The 18614-nt window shown below is 36.2% G+C and overlaps 1 protein-coding gene across 2 annotated transcripts in view; it reads right to left on the bottom strand.

Moving 5' to 3' along the window:
- The window catches only part of LOC133663562 (septin-5-like), a 125118-nt gene that overhangs the window by 32161 nt on the left and 74343 nt on the right, over nt 1-18614 (bottom strand). The window contains exons 2-3 of one of the 2 annotated variants that reach the window (XM_062068117.1): nt 9063-9169; nt 1881-2210 (exon numbers count right to left, since the gene is read on the bottom strand). In XM_062068117.1, coding sequence (XP_061924101.1) covers nt 1881-2210; nt 9063-9169 — 437 coding nt within the window. Of the gene's footprint in view, nt 1-1880; nt 2265-9062; nt 9170-18614 lie in introns of those variants that run through there. The other variant, XM_062068118.1, reaches the window with a different exon arrangement.

The following is an 18614-nucleotide window of genomic DNA, read 5'->3' on the forward strand; positions in this document are numbered from 1 at the left end:
ATGGGCCAAAGCTTAAAAATCACTTAAGCATCTTCAGAATGGATCTGACTATCATTTAAAAAGGTTTCCCTTTAGGGGACCCTGTTTTTTTGTCCCCATACCGTCAGAGGTCCCCTAAAGGTGACTGTGTAAACAGAGCCATGTCCCCATTAAGTAAGCATCGCCAGAACACACACACACACACACACACACACACACACACACACACACACACACACACACACACACACACACACACACACACACACACACACACACACACACACACACACACACACACACACACACACACACACACACACACACACACACACACACACACACACACACACACCTTATAGTCTCTTAACTGCACCCCTAAAGGTAGGGATGATGTTTCATAAGAAATTATCGAGTTCGAGCCCATTATCGAATCCTCTTATCGAACCATTTCCTTATCAATTTTCTTATCGAATCCAGATAGGTGGTTGTATATTGAAAAACCCCCACAATATTTGGTTTAACAAACGCTCACTTTTGTTTTATAAGAAAAAATAAATAAATAAAATAAAAATAAAAATATTGACTGTTACCCCCCTAAAAAAATAAAAAAAATAAATATTGACTGTCGTTACCCAAAGTATATTAAGTGGGATTTTCCAGAAAAACAAATATATACAGTAACACAAAAACAACCTGTCTCTGTGATCACTATAGGTGAATAAATAATAATATAGTGTTAAATAAAATCAGTCCCTCGGACACAAAACTGAAAATAATACAGCTCTCTAAAAAGTGCACTTCCTCTGCTATTGGAACATACTAACTACACACACAGGCAGACAGCTAACAAACAATCCAAGACGTCTAATAAAGTTCCAAAGCAGATTAATCAATTTAGGCTCTTTATTGTTGTTGATCTTCCTTTGTCTTTTCCTATCTTTACTTTTGTCTTGCACTGGACTGTTACTATTTTTTTAAAAACTGAAATACACACAATGACAAATGTATAAGCTATGTGATTCAATAAACATACTGAAATTTAATACACAATAAGTAAATATTAGCTTCACACAAATATACAGTACTATCATCAAACAAATACTTCTGAGTGTTGAAACTCTTTCGGTGGCGGAAATACACGACTGGCAGCCATTTTAAGTCCTCAAAACATCCATTGAAACAGTGCAATAAACATCTTAGTATCCAATTTAACCACTTTCCACCTTAATATTGAGTTACATAAACAAGTTAAACAGTTTACTTACAGACGTATCTTTTCCAAGGCTTGTAAGAGCTAACACAACTTGTGTACTTCTCAATTGTCTCATGAACTGACGTCGCCAACCCGGAAGTGCCCAAACTAATGACGCGTAGTATTTTCATATCGCCACAAGGGGTCAGTAAGAGTCTACAATCAATGGGGCATAACATTGCCGTCCCACAGGGCATTTCCTGTGGGAAGGGATTCGTTCCCAGGGATTCGAATAAAGAACCAACTCTTTTTCTTTAGTATAGTGGCCTCGATAACGGGAACTGGTTCTCAAAAAGGGATTCGAGTCCATGGAATCGGTTCTTTTCTTATCGAACAACCGGGAGAACCGGCTTCGAACGTCATCCCTACCTAAAGGTGACTGTGTAAACAGAGCGATGTCCCCATTAAGTAAGCATTGGCAGAACACACACACACACACACACACACACACACACACACACACACACACACACACACACACACACACACACACACACACACACACACACACACACACACACACACACACACACACACACACACACACACACACACACACACACACACACACACACACACACACACACACACAACACACACACACACAGATCCCTTACAGTCTCTTGACTGCACCTCCATATGTTACCTCATTATTGTTGTAAGGGTCAAAACGTGCCCATGGACTTTTGGGCCTGACGGGCGGGGGCAAGTCAAACGCCACACTTTTGCACGGCGGCAAACTGGCCTCAAAACCGGACTCGGACTGGGCACTACCCGCCACAGGGGGGCGCAAATACGACGGCGTGTGGGCGAGGTCTTGGCCCGCAGAGTCCCATTCCGCATCCAGGGCCTCGTGCTGCTGTGGACTGTGGTCAAGGTCACGGTCAAGGTCAAGGTCAAGGTGCTCACGTTCAACATGGCGACAGGGGTCTTGCATAATGTTCTCCACCTCGGAGTCATCGGAGGGGCTCGAATGCTGAACATGAACGAGACGCATGAGGAGACACACACGGGATGAAGGAAGGTGGGAGATGAGAAGTGTCAAATCCTGCTAGAAAACTTTTATGAGCAAAAGTACAAAAAGGTGGCCATTTTAGGGAGTTACAGTATGTACAGTATGCTCACAAACTTGTAGGGGCTAAGTCAGGGGTGTCCAAAGTGTGGCCCGGGGGCCATTGGTGGCCCGCAGCTCATTTTTTTAATGGTCCAAATATACTATAAAAGAAAAAAACATTAAAAAAGTGCAAAAAAGTTGCAATGTTGATGAAAAACAGCTGTTTTTTTCCCTTTAAAGCTGTCATTGCTCCAAAAATAATAATGAATCAAAATCAATGTTGTTATGAATTATTGACCTATTCAAGACACATTAAATATTCCACTTTGAAATACTTTTGGGGGAAAATGTTGCATGAATTGTGTGTTTACTAAATAAAAATAAAAATTTGATGAAAAAAGACATTAAAACAAACAAAACTATTTCTAAAAACTTCTTATTGACCGATAGACTTGAAGTTGATCTTCAAACTTTTTAAACGTTGGGGGAAAAAAATATATGACTAATTTCTGGCACTTTAATGAGTGGGGCCCTTTTGGATCCCCAATATTTATTGTGGGATTTTTTTAATACATTTAAAGCTCCAAATATAGAAAAAACTTTTTTTGGGGGAAAATTTTGCATATTTGTTGTGTTTACTAAATAAAAAACAAAGTTTAATAAAAAATGCATAAAACAAACAAATTTTTTTAAATTATTATTATTATTACTTTAAAAAAAAAAACTTTTAATGAACAGACTTCTCTGAAGTTGATCTTGAAACTTTTGAACTTTGGGAAAAAAATGTATGACTAAATTCTGTCACTTTAATGAGTGGGGCCCTTTTGGATCCCCAATATTTATTTTAGGATTTTTAAAATATGTTTAAAGCTCCAAATATAGAAAAAAAATACATTTAGAATTTTTTTGGGGGGGAAAATTTTGCATATTTGTTGTGTTTACTAAATAAAAAACAAAGTTTGATAAAAAGGGCATAAAACAAACAAACTAAAACATTTATTAAAACTTCTTATCAACAGATAGACTTGAAGTCTTGATCTTCAAACTTTTTAAACGTTGGAAAAAAAAAATGTATGACTAATTTCTGGCACTTTAATGAGTGGGGCCCTTTTGGATACCCAAGATTTATTGAGGAATTTTTTTTTATTAAACTGCTCAAAAAAATGTGTTTTAATTAAAATCAATGTAGTTATGAATTATTGACCTATTCAAGACACATTAAATATTCAACTTTTAAATACTTTTTGGGTAAAATGCTGCATAAATTGTGTGTTTACTAAATAAAAAACAAAGTTTGACAAAAAATGCATAAAACAAACAATTTTTTCCCCAAAAACTTCTAATCAACAGATTTCTCTGAAGTTGATCTTGAAACTTTTGAACTTTGGGAAAAAAATGTATGACTAAATTCTGTCACTTTAATGAGGGGGGCTCTTTTGGATCCCCAAGTATTATGCTGGGAGTTTTTAAACCGTCATTGCACAAAAAAAATGATTAATTAAAATCAACGGTTTTATGAATTATTGACCTATTTAAAGCTCCAAATATACAAAAAAATACACTGACATTTTTTGGGGGGGGAAATCTTGCATACTTGTTGTGTTTACTAAATAAAAAACTAAATTTGATTTAAAAAAAAAGGCCATTAAAACAAACAAAACTATTTATAAAAACTTCTTACCGACCGATAGACTTGAAGTCAATCTTCAAACTTTTTAAACGTTGGGGAAAAAAAAAAGTATGACTAAATACTGGTACTTAGCCCTTTTGGATCCCCAAGATTTATTGTGGGATTTTTAAAATATATTTAAAGCTCCAAATATAGAAAAAAAAATACATTTAGAAATTTTTTTTGGGGTGGGGGGAATTTTGCATATTTGTTGTGTTTACAAAAAAAAAAAAAAGTTTGATAAAAAGGGCATAAAACAAACAAAGAAAAAAATTTAAAAAAAATTATTATCAACAAATACACTTTAAGTCTTGATCTTCAAACTTTTTAAACGTTGGGAAAAAAAGTATGACTAATTTCTGGCACTTTAATGAGTGGGGCCCTTTTGGATCCCCAATAATTATTGTGGGATTTTTGCTCAAAAAAATTACAATTGATTAAAATTAATGTTTTTATGAATTATTGACCTATTTAAGACTACAATTGTGTGTTTACTAAATAAAATAAAAATAAATTGCTCCAAAAATAATAATGAATCAAAATCAATGTTATGAATTATTGACCTATTCAAGGCACATTAAATATTCCATTTTGAAATACTTTTTGGGGAAAATATTGCATATTTTGTGTGTTTACTAAATAAAAAACAAAGTTTGACAAAAAATGCATAAAACAAACAAAAATTGTAAAACAAACTTCTAATCACCAGATTTCTCTGAAGGGGATCTTGAAAGTTTTAAACATTGGAAAAAAACGTATGACAAATTTTTGGCACTTTTATGAGTGGGATTTTTTTTAAACTGTCTTTGCACAAAAAAATAATAATGAATTAAAATCAACAATGTTATGAATTATTGACCTATTTAAAGCTCCAAATATAGAAAAAAAAATACACTTTAAAAATGTTTTGGGGGAAATATTGCATATTTTGTTTGTTTACTAAATAAAAAAGTTTGACAAAAAGGGCATACAACAAACAAAAAACTAATATAAAAACTTCTAATCGACAGATGGATCTGAAGTTGATCTTGAAACTTTTCAACGTTGGAAAAAAAATGTATGACTAACTTTTTGCACTTTTGGATCTACAAGAATTGTGATTTTGCTCAAAAAAAAAGAAAAAAAAAGAAAGAAAATTATCATGAATTATTGACCTATTTAAGACTCCAATTAATAAAAAAAAAATACACTTAGGAATTTTCTTTGGGGAAAATATTGCATATTTTATCTTTTTGCCATTAAAACTGGGTTTTGACAATAAGAGCATGAAAACAAACTTCAAGCGTTGAATTAAAAAAACAAAAAAAACAAATTATACATGACTTATTTTAAATTTTTTATGACTGAGACCCTTCTGGGTCCCTAGGACCAAACTTGAGGAGAGCCCAAAGGGTTAAAAATAGTTTTAATTGGTTTTGAAAATGAAAACTATCAAACAAGTTTGGACACCCCGCTCTAATTTCTTAAGGCTCTCTGGCAAGCATGCAAGAAAGAGAAATAATGATACATTCATGAGGAAGCCATATGACTGAACTTGTGACTTTCAGACGCGTAAATATGATCATCAGTGATAGTGGAAGCTGGCCGTGTCATCAGGGCAGAGCTATTTTTGCTAATCATAAGGCTATGGATATGCAGTGGTACCTCGGGTTTTCTTTTTAATCCACCCAAAAAGGGTCCAAAACTATTTTTCTCATTAGAAATCATGTAAATCCAATGAATCTGTTCCAGATACCCAAAAAATATTGACATCAAATAAAGTTTTTATAGAAAATAATGTCAGCACAAAACATTGCAAAATGCATATAAATATATACATAAATGACATTAAACACCACTTTTACCTTTGTTGAAAACTCTTACAGCAACGGACTTTATTCTGTACTACAATTTTACTCAAGAATTTGTCCAATTTGTTGTTAAATATCAATGATTTTAGACTATTGTGGAAGTAAGGAAACTGGTCTATAGTTTGTAAAATGGTGGCAGCCGTACTCAACAAAAAATATACCAATACCGTACTTTCCAAACTCTACTATAAGCTGCTATTTTTTTTCCTACACTTTGAATCCTGCGGCTTACAAAACGGTGCGGCTAACTTATGGATTTTTCATCGTTAACGACCATAATGTTTTGTATTCAACAAATAGTTTTCGTAGAATACCGACAGAGACATTGAAAAGGAGTGTTATTGTTTGTGCTATGGCGCCATCTTTTGGACAAGTTTGCTCACTGCAGGCGCCGCCGGTTGAAAATGTACTTCCGGTTTGGTGCCTTAAAACCGGAAGTAAAACCGTGCATAGTGTTTAGGCTCGAAAGTAGAGATGTCTGATAATATCGGCCGGCCGATAAATGCTTTAAAATGTAATATCGGAAATTATCTGTATCGGTTTCAAAAAGTAAAATTAATGACTTTTTAAAACACTGCTGTACGGAGTGGTACATATCCGGTAAAACACGGATGTAGGGAGCAGTCCGGTCAGTTATTTTGGAAAACCTTGTTACATTGTTTAATGCAGGGGTCACCAACCTTTTTGAACCAAGAGCTACTTCTTGGGTACTGATTAATGCGAAGGGCTACCAGTTTGATACACACTAAAATAAATTGCCAGAAATAGCCAATTTGCTCAATTTACCTTTAACTCTATGTTATTATTAATAATTAACACTAGAAGTCCCAGCATTTTTCTGTCTACCTAGAAGACCCAGAGAGGGGTCATTTGGCCCGACGCTTTTCCCGAATACACTAATCACTCATTTTGTTATGGTAATGAGGCTGTTAGGGGCAGTTTGTCTAGGTAGACAGAAAAATTATACATGTGGGAAATGCCGAAAGGAGCAATGGCAGTGCCAGGATTGTGAGTGACTGCTCAAATGTATGTCAGTCACGTTTACATGGACATGGTTTTTCATTCTTTGTAAATATGCTTTTTTCTTTGTAAATTTTTTTTTTTAAACTATTTTTGGCACACAAAAATAACAATTGCTTCTGCAACAACCCTCCACACCAAAACTGGGAAAACAGTTGCTTTTTCATTCTTTGTAAATATGTTTTGTTTTGTATTTTTTTTAACAATAAATGTCAGAGTGTTGATCCCTTCATTCTGTTGATCCTTGCAAAAACACACACAACCTACCTCAGAACTAAAGCTTGAGCTGTAAGGTCCCCTCCCCCACACAGGCTCAAGTGGCCCCCTGCCGTGTGCCACTAACAGCCACATTTTCATAACAAAAGGAGTGTCCACAGGGGGGACTAGGGGTCAAATGACCCTCTTGTGTGTTTTCTAGGTAAAAATGTCAATTGACCCTTCTCTGGGACTTCGCGTGTTAATGATATTTACACTTAATTGAACGGTTTAAAAGAGGAGAAAACACGAAAAAAATGACAATTAAATTTTGAAACATAGTTTATCTTCAATTTCGACTCTTTAAAATTCAAAATTCAACCGAAAAAAAGAAGAGAAAAACTAGCTAATTCGAATGTTTTTGAACAAATTAAAAAAAGAATTTATGGAACATCATTAGTAATTTTTCTTGATTAAGATTAATTTTAGAATTTTGATGACATGTTTTAAATAGGTTAAAATCCAATCTGCACTTTGTTAGAATATATAACAAATTGGACCAAGCTATATTTCTAACAAAGACAAATCATTATTTCTTCTAGATTTTCCAGAACAAAAATTTTAAAAGAAATTCAAAAGACTTTGAAATAAGATTTAAATTTGATTCTACAGATTTTCTAGATTTGCCAGAATAATTTTTTTCAATTTTAATCATAAGTTTGAAGAAATATTTCACAAATATTCTTCGTCGAAAAAACAGAAGCTAAAATGAAGAATTAAACTAAAATGTATTTATTATTCTTTACAATAAAATTTTTTTTTTTACTTGAACATTGATTTAAATTGTCAGGAAAGAAGAGGAAGGAATTTAAAAGGTAAAAAGGTATATGTGTTTAAAAATCCTAAAATCATTTTTAAGGTTGTATTTTTTCTCTAAAATTGTCTTTCTGAAAGTTATAAGAAGCAAAGTAAAAAAAATTATGAAATTATTTAAACAAGGGAAGACCAAGTCTTTAAAATATTTTCTTGGATTTTCAAATTCTATTTGAGTTTTGTCTCTCTTAGAATTAAAAATTTCGGGCAAAGCGAGACCAGCTTGCTAGTAAATAAATAAAATTTAAAAAATAGAGGCAGCTCACTGGTAAGTGCTGCTATTTGAGCTATTTTTAGAACAGGCCAGCGGGCTACTCATCTGGTCCTTACGGGCTACCTGGTGCCCGCGGGCACCGCGTTGGTGACCCCTGGATTAATGCATCCAGCGGGGCATCACAACAAAATTAGGCATACTAATGTGTTAATTCCACAACTGTATATATCAGTATCGGTTGATATCGGAATCGGCAATTAAGAGTTGGACAATATCGAAATATCAAATATCGGCAAAAAAGCCATTATCGGACATCTCTACTCGAAAGGATTCTTCACTCATCACTCCAAGCAACGTTTGTATGTTTTACAATATAACTAAAACTATTCATACTTACTAAACCGCCGCACGTGTGATGTCTGTAGGAGTGTTTTCATGCATATTTGTACATGGTATCGTAATGTAATCAAGCTACCATCCTTAGCATTAGCTAATATGCTAACGCGTTTAAAAGTGTCTGTGTTAGTATTATTAACTTGCAATGGTATTGTTTTTGTGTCGTTTCAGTTTCGTAAATTCACCAAAACGTCACCGTGGACTGTTTAGCTGATTGGAGAGCTAGGTTCCACAGCTAGTGGGTCCATGACGATGACTTCTGTTTTGTTTGATGAGCCGATTTACTGCCGTGTTACAGGCCACTGTTTGGAAACAATTAAGGTATGTAAATAAACATTTACAGAATCTTAGGATATACCTGCGGCTTACATACGTACAAATATAGATTTCTTCTAAAATTTGGTGGGTTAAATCTGTAGCCTGGAAAATACAGTACATATTTTTGGTGCACATTTTCACCTAAAAGGTAATCATACTAAAACTTAGGTACCACTGTATAACCTCAATGGTGGGACAGGGGAGTAGATGTGAGGGACCAGGCAGGAAGTGAGGTGTACCTGGTCAGCATCATGACCCTGGATGGGGTACGGGGAGACAGGGAAGCAGTCCCGCTCATCCAGAGATGGCTGAACCTCATGGTCACTGTCCTCCATTGCAAGGGAGGCTACAGCCAGTCAGAAGGGAGCGTGTGCGGGACAATGAGCGGTTCAATGCGAGAAAGGATGAAAAGTAGTCAGATAAGACGGAGCAGAAAAAGAAGGAAGATGAAAAAACAAATAATAAATTAAAATAGCATTAAGTACAAACCCCATTTCCATATGAGTTGGGAAATTGTGTTAGATGTAAATATAAACGAAATACAATGATTTGCAAATCCTTTTCAACCCATATTCAGTTGAATGCACTACAATGACAAGATATTTTTTTTGCAAATAATAATTAACTTAGAATTTCATGGCTGCAACACGTGCCAAAGTAGTTGGGAAAGGGCATGTTCACCACTGTGTTACATGGCCTTTCCTTTTAACAACACTCAGTAAAGGTTTGTGAACTGAGGAGACACATTTTTGAAGCTTCTCAGGTGGAATTCTTTTCCCATTCTTGCTTGATGTACAGCTTAAGTTGTTCAACAGTTCGGGGGTCTCCGCTGTGCTATTTTAGGCTTCATAATGCGCCACACATTTTCAATGGGAGACAGGTCTGGACTACAGGCAGGCCAGTCTAGTACTCGCACTCTTTTACTATGAAGCCACGTTGATGTAACACGTGGCTTGGCATTGTCTTGCTGAAATAAGCAGGGGCGTCCATGGTAACGTTGCTTGGATGGCAACATATGTTGCTCCAAAACCTGTATGTACCTTTCAGCATTAATGGCGCCTTCACAGATGTGCAAGTTACCCATGTCTTGGGCACTAATACACCCCCATACCATCACAGATGCTGGCTTTTCAACTTTGCGCCTATAACAATCCGGATGGTTCTTTTCCTCTTTGGTCCGGAGGACACGACGTCCACAGTTTCCAAAAACAATTTGAAATGTGGACTCGTCAGACCACAGAACACTTTTCCACTTTTTATCAGTCCATCTTAGATGAGCTCAGGCCCAGCGAAGCCGACAAAGTTTCTGGGTGTTGTTGATAAACAGTTTTCACCTTGCATAGGAGAGTTTTAACTTGCACTTACAGATGTAGCGACTAGAGATGTCCGATAATATCGGTCTGCCGATATTATCGGCCGATAAATGCGTTAAAATGTAATATCGGAAATTATCGGTATCGTTTTTTTTATTATCAGAATCGTTTTTTTTTTTTTTTTTTTAATTAAATCCACATAAAAAACACAAGATACACTTACAATTAGTGCACCAACCCAAAAAACCTCCCTCCCCCATTTACACTCATTCACACAAAAGGGTTGTTTCCTTCTATTATTAATATTCTGGTTCCTACATTATATATCAATATATATCAATACAGTCTGCAAGGGATACAGTCCGTAAGCACACATGATTGTGTGTGCTGCTGGTCCACTAATAATACTAACCTTTAACAGTTAATTTGACAAATTTTCATTAATTACTAGTTTCTATGTAACTGTTTTTATATTGTTTTACTTTCTTTTTTATTCAAGAAAATGTTTTTAATTTATTTATCTTATTTTATTTGATTCATTTTTTAAAAAAGTACCTTATCTTCACCATACCTGGTTGTCCAAATTAGGCATAATAATGTGTTAATTCCACGACTGTATATATCGGTTGATATCGGTATCAGTTGATATCGGTATCAGTAATTAAAGAGTTGGACAATATCGGCATATCGGATATCGGCAAAAAGCCATTATCGGACATCCCTAGTAGCGACCAACTGTAGTTATTGACAGTGGGTTTCTGAAGTGTTCCTGAGCCCATGTGGTGATATCCTTTACACACTGATGTGGCTTGTTGATGCAGTACAGCCTGAGGGATCGAAGGTCACGGGCTTAGCTGCTTACGTGCAGTGATTTCTCCAGATTCTCTGAACCCTTTGATGATATTACGGAGCGTAGATGGTGAAATCCCTAAATTCCTTGCAATAGCTGGTTGAGAAATGTTTTTCTTAAGCTGTTCAATAATTTGCTCACGCATTTGTTGACAAAGTGGTGACCCTCGCCCCATCCTTGTTTGTGAATGACTGAGCATTTCATGGAATCTACTTTTATACCCAATCATGGCACCCACCTGTTCCCAATTAGCCGGTTCACCTGTGGGATGTTCCAAATAAGTGTTTGATGAGCATTCCTCAACTTTATCAGTATTTATTGCCACCTTTCCCAACTTCTTTGTCACGTGTTGCTGGCATCAAATCCTAAAGTTAATGATTATTTGCAAGAAAAAAAAAGTTTATCAGTTTGAACATCAAATATGTTGTCTTTGTAGCATATTCAACTGAATATGGGTTGAAAAGGATTTGCAAATCATTGTATTCCGTTTATATTTACATCTAACACAATTTCCCAACTCATATGGAAACGGGGTTTGTATAACTGAGGTCTTCAATGGAGGTACTGCGGGGGGTTGTAAAATATTTAGAAAAAAGCACTGACATGTTGGCACACATCCATTGTTACTGGTTCGAAGAATTAAAAATGCTTCCTGTACATCATCACTGCTGTATATAGAAGTGCACTTGTCATGATCATCCACATTGATGCTTGTGACCTGCTTCTGCTCCACAACCAAAGCTAAAGATCAATGCCCAACACCCTCATTTGTGTGACCTACATAGAAACATCTAAACACTTTTGGAGCACAAAAAACTAATCAAACCGTAAAACAATCTAATTTTGCTTCATTTTCATGCAGAAAACTCAATGATGATTTGACAGATACCGTACGCTCTGCTACAAAATATTCCTGGCCATAAAAAACAACAATTAAAGTATAAGATAAAGCAACCATGCTCACCGTCTGTGAGGACTACTTCTCATGCAGGGTGTCTGTGATGGTGCAAAAGGTCTCGTACAGTGTGAGAGTTCTCGAAAGTGACTAGAAGTTGCTCCGCCGGGAAACAGGAAGCAGAGGACATAAGCCCCCGTGCATTTATACACCCATCACCGGATGGCGCGTCCCGCATCGACATCGACCCTCTCAGCGCCCCCAGGACACCGATCACCCACATTGGTGTGGCTCGTCAATGTGCACAGCGTAGTATCTCGTTAGTAATCCCTTCCGAAAGGTCGGACAAAAACTGAATTGCACGAAACCCCGAGCAACTTTTACTAAAATAAATAATGTTAATCCAATTCATCCATTCTAGACACCCAGAAATATGAACACAAAACACATTTCATAAAGCGGGGGTGTCTTCAATTTGGCCCGTGAGACAGCACAAGTTCAATAAACGGGGAACAGTGTATTCATATCAATACACAAATAGCCAAGGGTCTGATAGCTGCCTTTTTGCCGCCATCTAGAGGCCAACGAAAGTACCTAAATCAATAATTTACATGCCCTAAAACAGAACAGCATTTCGTTTTATGACCCAATCCAAACAACCTTCCCTAGTCATTAGGGGTGTAACGGTACGTGTATTTGTATTGAACCGTTTCGGTACGGGGGTTTCGGTTCAGTTCGGAGGTGTACCCAACGAGTTTCCACACAAACATATTAAGTAGCCGCCTCCGCTTCCTTCTGCCTCTGTCTCTGTCAGTACTCTACACAGCACCCAGCATTGTCCCACCCACACAACCGTCTGATTGGTTACAAACATAGCGGTAACAGCCAATCAACAGTGCGTATTCAGAGCGCATGTAGTCAGTGCTTAGCGTTTAGCAGGTAAGCATCAGGCTGCGGACTCTCCCCAAATGATAATAAACACCTCCCAGTCAACTACAACTAACATCACTACGAGCCCGTTGACCTTCTAGAAATATAAAAGGCAGCTCAGCTCGCTCACAGTCCTGGCTTGAGTTGAAGGCTAATTCGCTTTTGGTGTAACGTTAGCTCATTTTGCTGTGTGTGCGTGTGTGTTACGGACAGCAAAGCCCTGTCTGTCTGTTATTTTACTTTACCTTTTTCTGTGTTGATTGAGCTGTGTTGAAGCAGCAAAAAAGGACATTATGTTAAATGAAGAGTTTCTGTCTCTGATAGTTGATATCATAATGTAACTGCATCATTAAGCCTACATGAACTCCATGGTGTTCAGGGATGAATAGTCTCTACTATTGCTATTGTACTATTTTTCCAGCTATAGTTACATTAATCATTAGTAATGCAGCAGCCTAGTTTTGATGAATGGCAGGGTCCCTGCTATCACATGTTGATAAAAATATAACTTTTATATAATAAAAATCAACTACAGGTTTCCCAAATGCTGTAATGAATTAAGCATGATGAGTTGACTTGAAACTGTTTAATGTTGCACTTTTTTATGTCGAAGAAAAGTTTTGTCATTCTATTTAATCTGAGCATCAACTTGAGTCAGTTTAATGTTGATTAACGTGGGCAGAATTATTATAGTGTTCCCAATGTTAAAAGGATAAAGCCATTGTTTACAAATTTGGTAAATAAATAACCAAAAAAATTCTATTTTGTTGTTTTCTTACTGTACCGAAAATGAACAGAACCGTGACCTCTAAACCGAGGTACGTACCGAACCAAAAATGTTGTGTACTGTTACACCCCTACTGTACGGCAGTGGTCCCCAACCACCGGGCCGCAGACCGGTACCGGTCCGCGGCCCGGTGGTACCAGGCCGCACAAGAAATTTAAAAAAAAAAAAAAAAAAAAAAGTTTTTTGTTTTTTTTTATGAAATCAACATAAAAAACACAATATATAAATTATATATCAATATAGATCAATACAGTCTGCAGGGATACAGTCCGTAAGCACACATGATTGTATTTATTTATGTAAAAAAAAAAAAAAAAAAAAAAATCAACATAAAAAACACAATATATAAATTATATTATATATTATATATATATTATATTATATATTATATATATATTATATATATGGCGATATTACATGCACACACCCAATACTTGTATCAGACGTATATATCAATATAGATCAATACAGTCTGCAGGGATACAGTCCGTAAGCACACATGATGGTATTTATTTATGTTAAAAAAAAAAAAAAAAAAAAAAAAAAAATGGTGTACCCCCCCCCCACCGGTCCGTGGGACAAATTTTCAAGCGTTGACCGGTCCGCAGCTACAAAAAGGTTGGGGACCACTGCTGTACGGTATGAGAAAATAAACAAGTATTGGATGTGTGCATATAACATTTCCAATAAAATGTCTGATACAAGTATTGGATGTGTGCATGTAATATCTCCAATAAAATGTCTGATACAAGTATTGGGTGTGTGCATGTAATATCTCCAATAAAATGTCTGATACAAGTATTGGGTGTGTGCATGTAATATCTCCAATAAAATGTCTGATACAAGTATTGGGTGTGTGCATGTAATATCTCCAATAAAATGTCTGATACAAGTATTGGGTGTGTGCATGTAATATCTCCAATAAAATGTCTGATACAAGTATTGGATGTGTGCATGTAATATCTCCAATAAAATGTCTGATACAAGTATTGGGTGTGTGCATGTAATATCTCCAATAAAATGTCTGATACAAGTATTGGGTGTGTGCATGTAATATCTCCAATAAAATGTCTGATACAAGTATTGGGTGTGTGCATGTAATATCTCCAATAAAATGTCTGATACAAGTATTGGGTGTGTGCATGTAATATCTCCAATAAAATGTCGGATACAAGTATTGGGTGTGTGCATGTAATATCTCCAATAAAATGTCTGATACAAGTATTGGGTGTGTGCATGTAATATCTCCAATAAAATGTCTGATACAAGTATTGGGTGTGTGCATGTAATATCTCCAATAAAATGTCTGATACAAGTATTGGGTGTGTGCATGTAATATCTCCAATAAAATGTCTGATACAAGTATTGGGTGTGTGCATGTAATATCTCCAATAAAATGTCGGATACAAGTATTGGGTGTGTGCATGTAATATCTCCAATAAAATGTCTGATACAAGTATTGGGTGTGTGCATGTAATATCTCCAATAAAATGTCTGATACAAGTATTGGGTGTGTGCATGTAATATCTCCAATAAAATGTCTGATACAAGTATTGGGTGTGTGCATGTAATATCTCCAATAAAATGTCTGATACAAGTATTGGATGTGTGCATGTAATATCTCCAATAAAATGTCGGATACAAGTATTGGGTGTGTGCATGTAATATCTCCAATAAAATGTCTGATACAAGTATTGGGTGTGTGCATGTAATATCTCCAATAAAATGTCTGATACAAGTATTGGGTGTGTGCATGTAATATCTCCAATAAAATGTCTGATACAAGTATTGGGTGTGTGCATGTAATATCTCCAATAAAATGTCTGATACAAGTATTGGGTGTGTGCATGTAATATCTCCAATAAAATGTCTGATACAAGTATTGGGTGTGTGCATGTAATATCTCCAATAAAATGTCTGATACAAGTATTGGGTGTGTGCATGTAATATCTCCAATAAAATGTCGGACACAAGTATTGGATGTGTGCATGTAATATCTCCAATAAAATGTCGGATACAAGTATTGGGTGTGTGCATGTAATATCTCCAATAAAATGTCTGATACAAGTATTGGATGTGTGCATGTAATATCTCCAATAAAATGTCTGATACAAGTATTGGGTGTGTGCATGTAATATCTCCAATAAAATGTCTGATACAAGTATTGGGTGTGTGCATGTAATATCTCCAATAAAATGTCTGATACAAGTATTGGGTGTGTGCATGTAATATCTCCAATAAAATGTCTGATACAAGTATTGGGTGTGTGCATGTAATATCTCCAATAAAATGTCTGATACAAGTATTGGGTGTGTGCATGTAATATCTCCAATAAAATGTCTGATACAAGTATTGGGTGTGTGCATGTAATATCTCCAATAAAATGTCGGATACAAGTATTGGGTGTGTGCATGTAATATCTCCAATAAAATGTCGGATACAAGTATTGGGTGTGTGCATGTAATATCTCCAATAAAATGTCTGATACAAGTATTGGGTGTGTGCATGTAATATCTCCAATAAAATGTCGGATACAAGTATTGGGTGTGTGCATGTAATATCTCCAATAAAATGTCTGATACAAGTATTGGATGTGTGCATGTAATATCTCCAATAAAATGTCTGATACAAGTATTGGATGTGTGCATGTAATATCTCCAATAAAATGTCTGATACAAGTATTGGATGTGTGCATGTAATATCTCCAATAAAATGTCTGATACAAGTATTGGGTGTGTGCATGTAATATCTCCAATAAAATGTCTGATACAAGCAGTCCTGCAGCGGGTTTAATTAACTTGGACAGCTACTTAACATCTAAATGTCCTCCAATTAGCATACACATGCTTCCATTTTAGTCAAGTCATTTACAAAAAGGTAAACATGCTAGGCCATAGGAGCTAGCAGCTACACAGCAACTAAGCACACAATAGCACACAAGCTAGACATACTGTATGTAATAAGTGTCTTTAATTGCCGTCTAAAACTGTCAATATAAACAAGTGTCAGATAATAATAGTTGCATATTACTTACACATACAAAGGGCCTGATTAAATAAGATCCAAATACCTTGTGCTAAAATCTATAAAATAGCATGTAGTGTGCGTGTTGCGTGTGATCTACTAAGACCGCTTCCCTGCTTATCCTCGGATAAGCAGAAAGAAAATGGATGAATGGATGGAAAAATGAATTATACGCAAAGTATTGCTCATTACCACACATAAGCGACTCTGTACACAACTTCATAACACTGCACTCATGTTAGGTCGGACCAGCAGAGCACAGTCGAAACTTCTTCCAATGCATTCATATTCATGAAATATGAATTATGAATCACTGCGATGCTAATGAGATCACTAATTACCGGCAAACTATTTACGTCAACCTACTTGTCTAGTACATTAAGAATTAAGGTTTTGCTCATTTATATGTAAATGTATTCCATCTGCAATATTTGTCTAACAAGTTCGGAGGTTGGATTGAAATAAATCGCTCAATTTCTCCACCTACTTTTATACATACATGGAGTAGATATGGTTTATAACAGACCTGGGCATTCTGCGGCCCGCGGGCCACATCCGGCCCTTTGTGCGTCCCTGTCCGGCCCGCGTGAGGCCAATCATAAATTACAAAATACATTTTAAAAAAGGATCTATGTCGAGTGTGCAATACAACGGTGCTGCTTTTGTTTTGAAAAGCGTTAATTTGTATTACTTCCGTGTGGACGTATGAGCGTGCGTGATTGTGAGTGAATGTGAACAGCTGCAATCACAAATTACAAAATAAAGTTGAAAAAACATCTATGTCGTGCGCGCAATACAACTGTGCTGCTTTTATTTTGAAAAGTGTTATTCATGGGCGTATGTCCGTGTGTAACCGCACCGACAAGTGATGCACGGTTTACACCCGAGACGCTAAAAAGAGAAAAGTTGATGACGAATGGCGTGTTTTCAACAAGACATGGACTGCCAAGCAACGTTCCCTCTAAGGTGCGCGCCTGCGCAATTGCGCACTGCTCAAGCGTCCTCTGCGCACAGCAAATATATGCCGCGCATCAATTTAAATCCCATCTGAATTCTAAACAAAATAAACACATTTATTCTGTGAAATTTTGCAATGCAACTCTGAGTGACAGTGACAACAAGCGGCCCTAACGGTGTTCGTCAACACCGTTCAATTGAACACCGTTCAATTATTGTAACGTCTATCGAGATGCTTCGAGGCCAGGAATTATATCGATCTCTTTATTGAGCAAAACTGTTTATATTTGGCCATAACTACACCAAAAACATGAGTAAAAAACTTCTATCTCGAAAAAGTAGTCATTTTCTGCCGTACAAACCAGGCCAAAACCAACTTGTCATCTGTCAACAACACGCATAGCACTAAACCACTGGTGCGTTTATGGCCACACAAAAAGTCGGACAACTCAAACACCACACAAAGTTACATTATGACTCCTCAGTCATACGTGTGCTTATTTTACTGTCATTTGTTATTAATGTTAATTTATTTATATTAATCATGGAATGCTGTTACTAGAGAAAGTTACAGGAATGCACACTTCATCCCAAGCTTACATTTCATTGTGCAACATGAGGATGTTTAAGGGGAACTAAATGTGATCTCTGAAAGGGGTACAAATGTTTTCCAAAGCAGTGCTTTTGGTATAAAGTTAAGTTAGGTTAAATGAAAGTATTATTATTATTATTATTATTATTTATCTTACGGTATATATCAAAAATAGTATTGAGCAAAATTTAATTGAAATATTGTCGATGTGGCCCTCCAGCAGTGCTCGGGTTGCTCATGTGGCCCCCGGTAAAAATTAATTGCCCACCCCTGGTTTATAAGTTTCTATAGTCTGAATTAAAAAAAATAAAAAATCTTCAACTAGGTCTATGCCTGAAAAAGTGGACTGTTTTATTGTGTACTAAAACTGAGAATTGTCACCAAGAGGACTGGTTGCCCCTTTTTATTAGGACAAAGTGACGTGTGGAAGTAAAGAATGGTGC

Source organism: Entelurus aequoreus, linkage group LG13 (assembly GCF_033978785.1).
Source record: "Entelurus aequoreus isolate RoL-2023_Sb linkage group LG13, RoL_Eaeq_v1.1, whole genome shotgun sequence".
In the NCBI taxonomy this organism is placed as follows: domain Eukaryota; kingdom Metazoa; phylum Chordata; class Actinopteri; order Syngnathiformes; family Syngnathidae; genus Entelurus; species Entelurus aequoreus.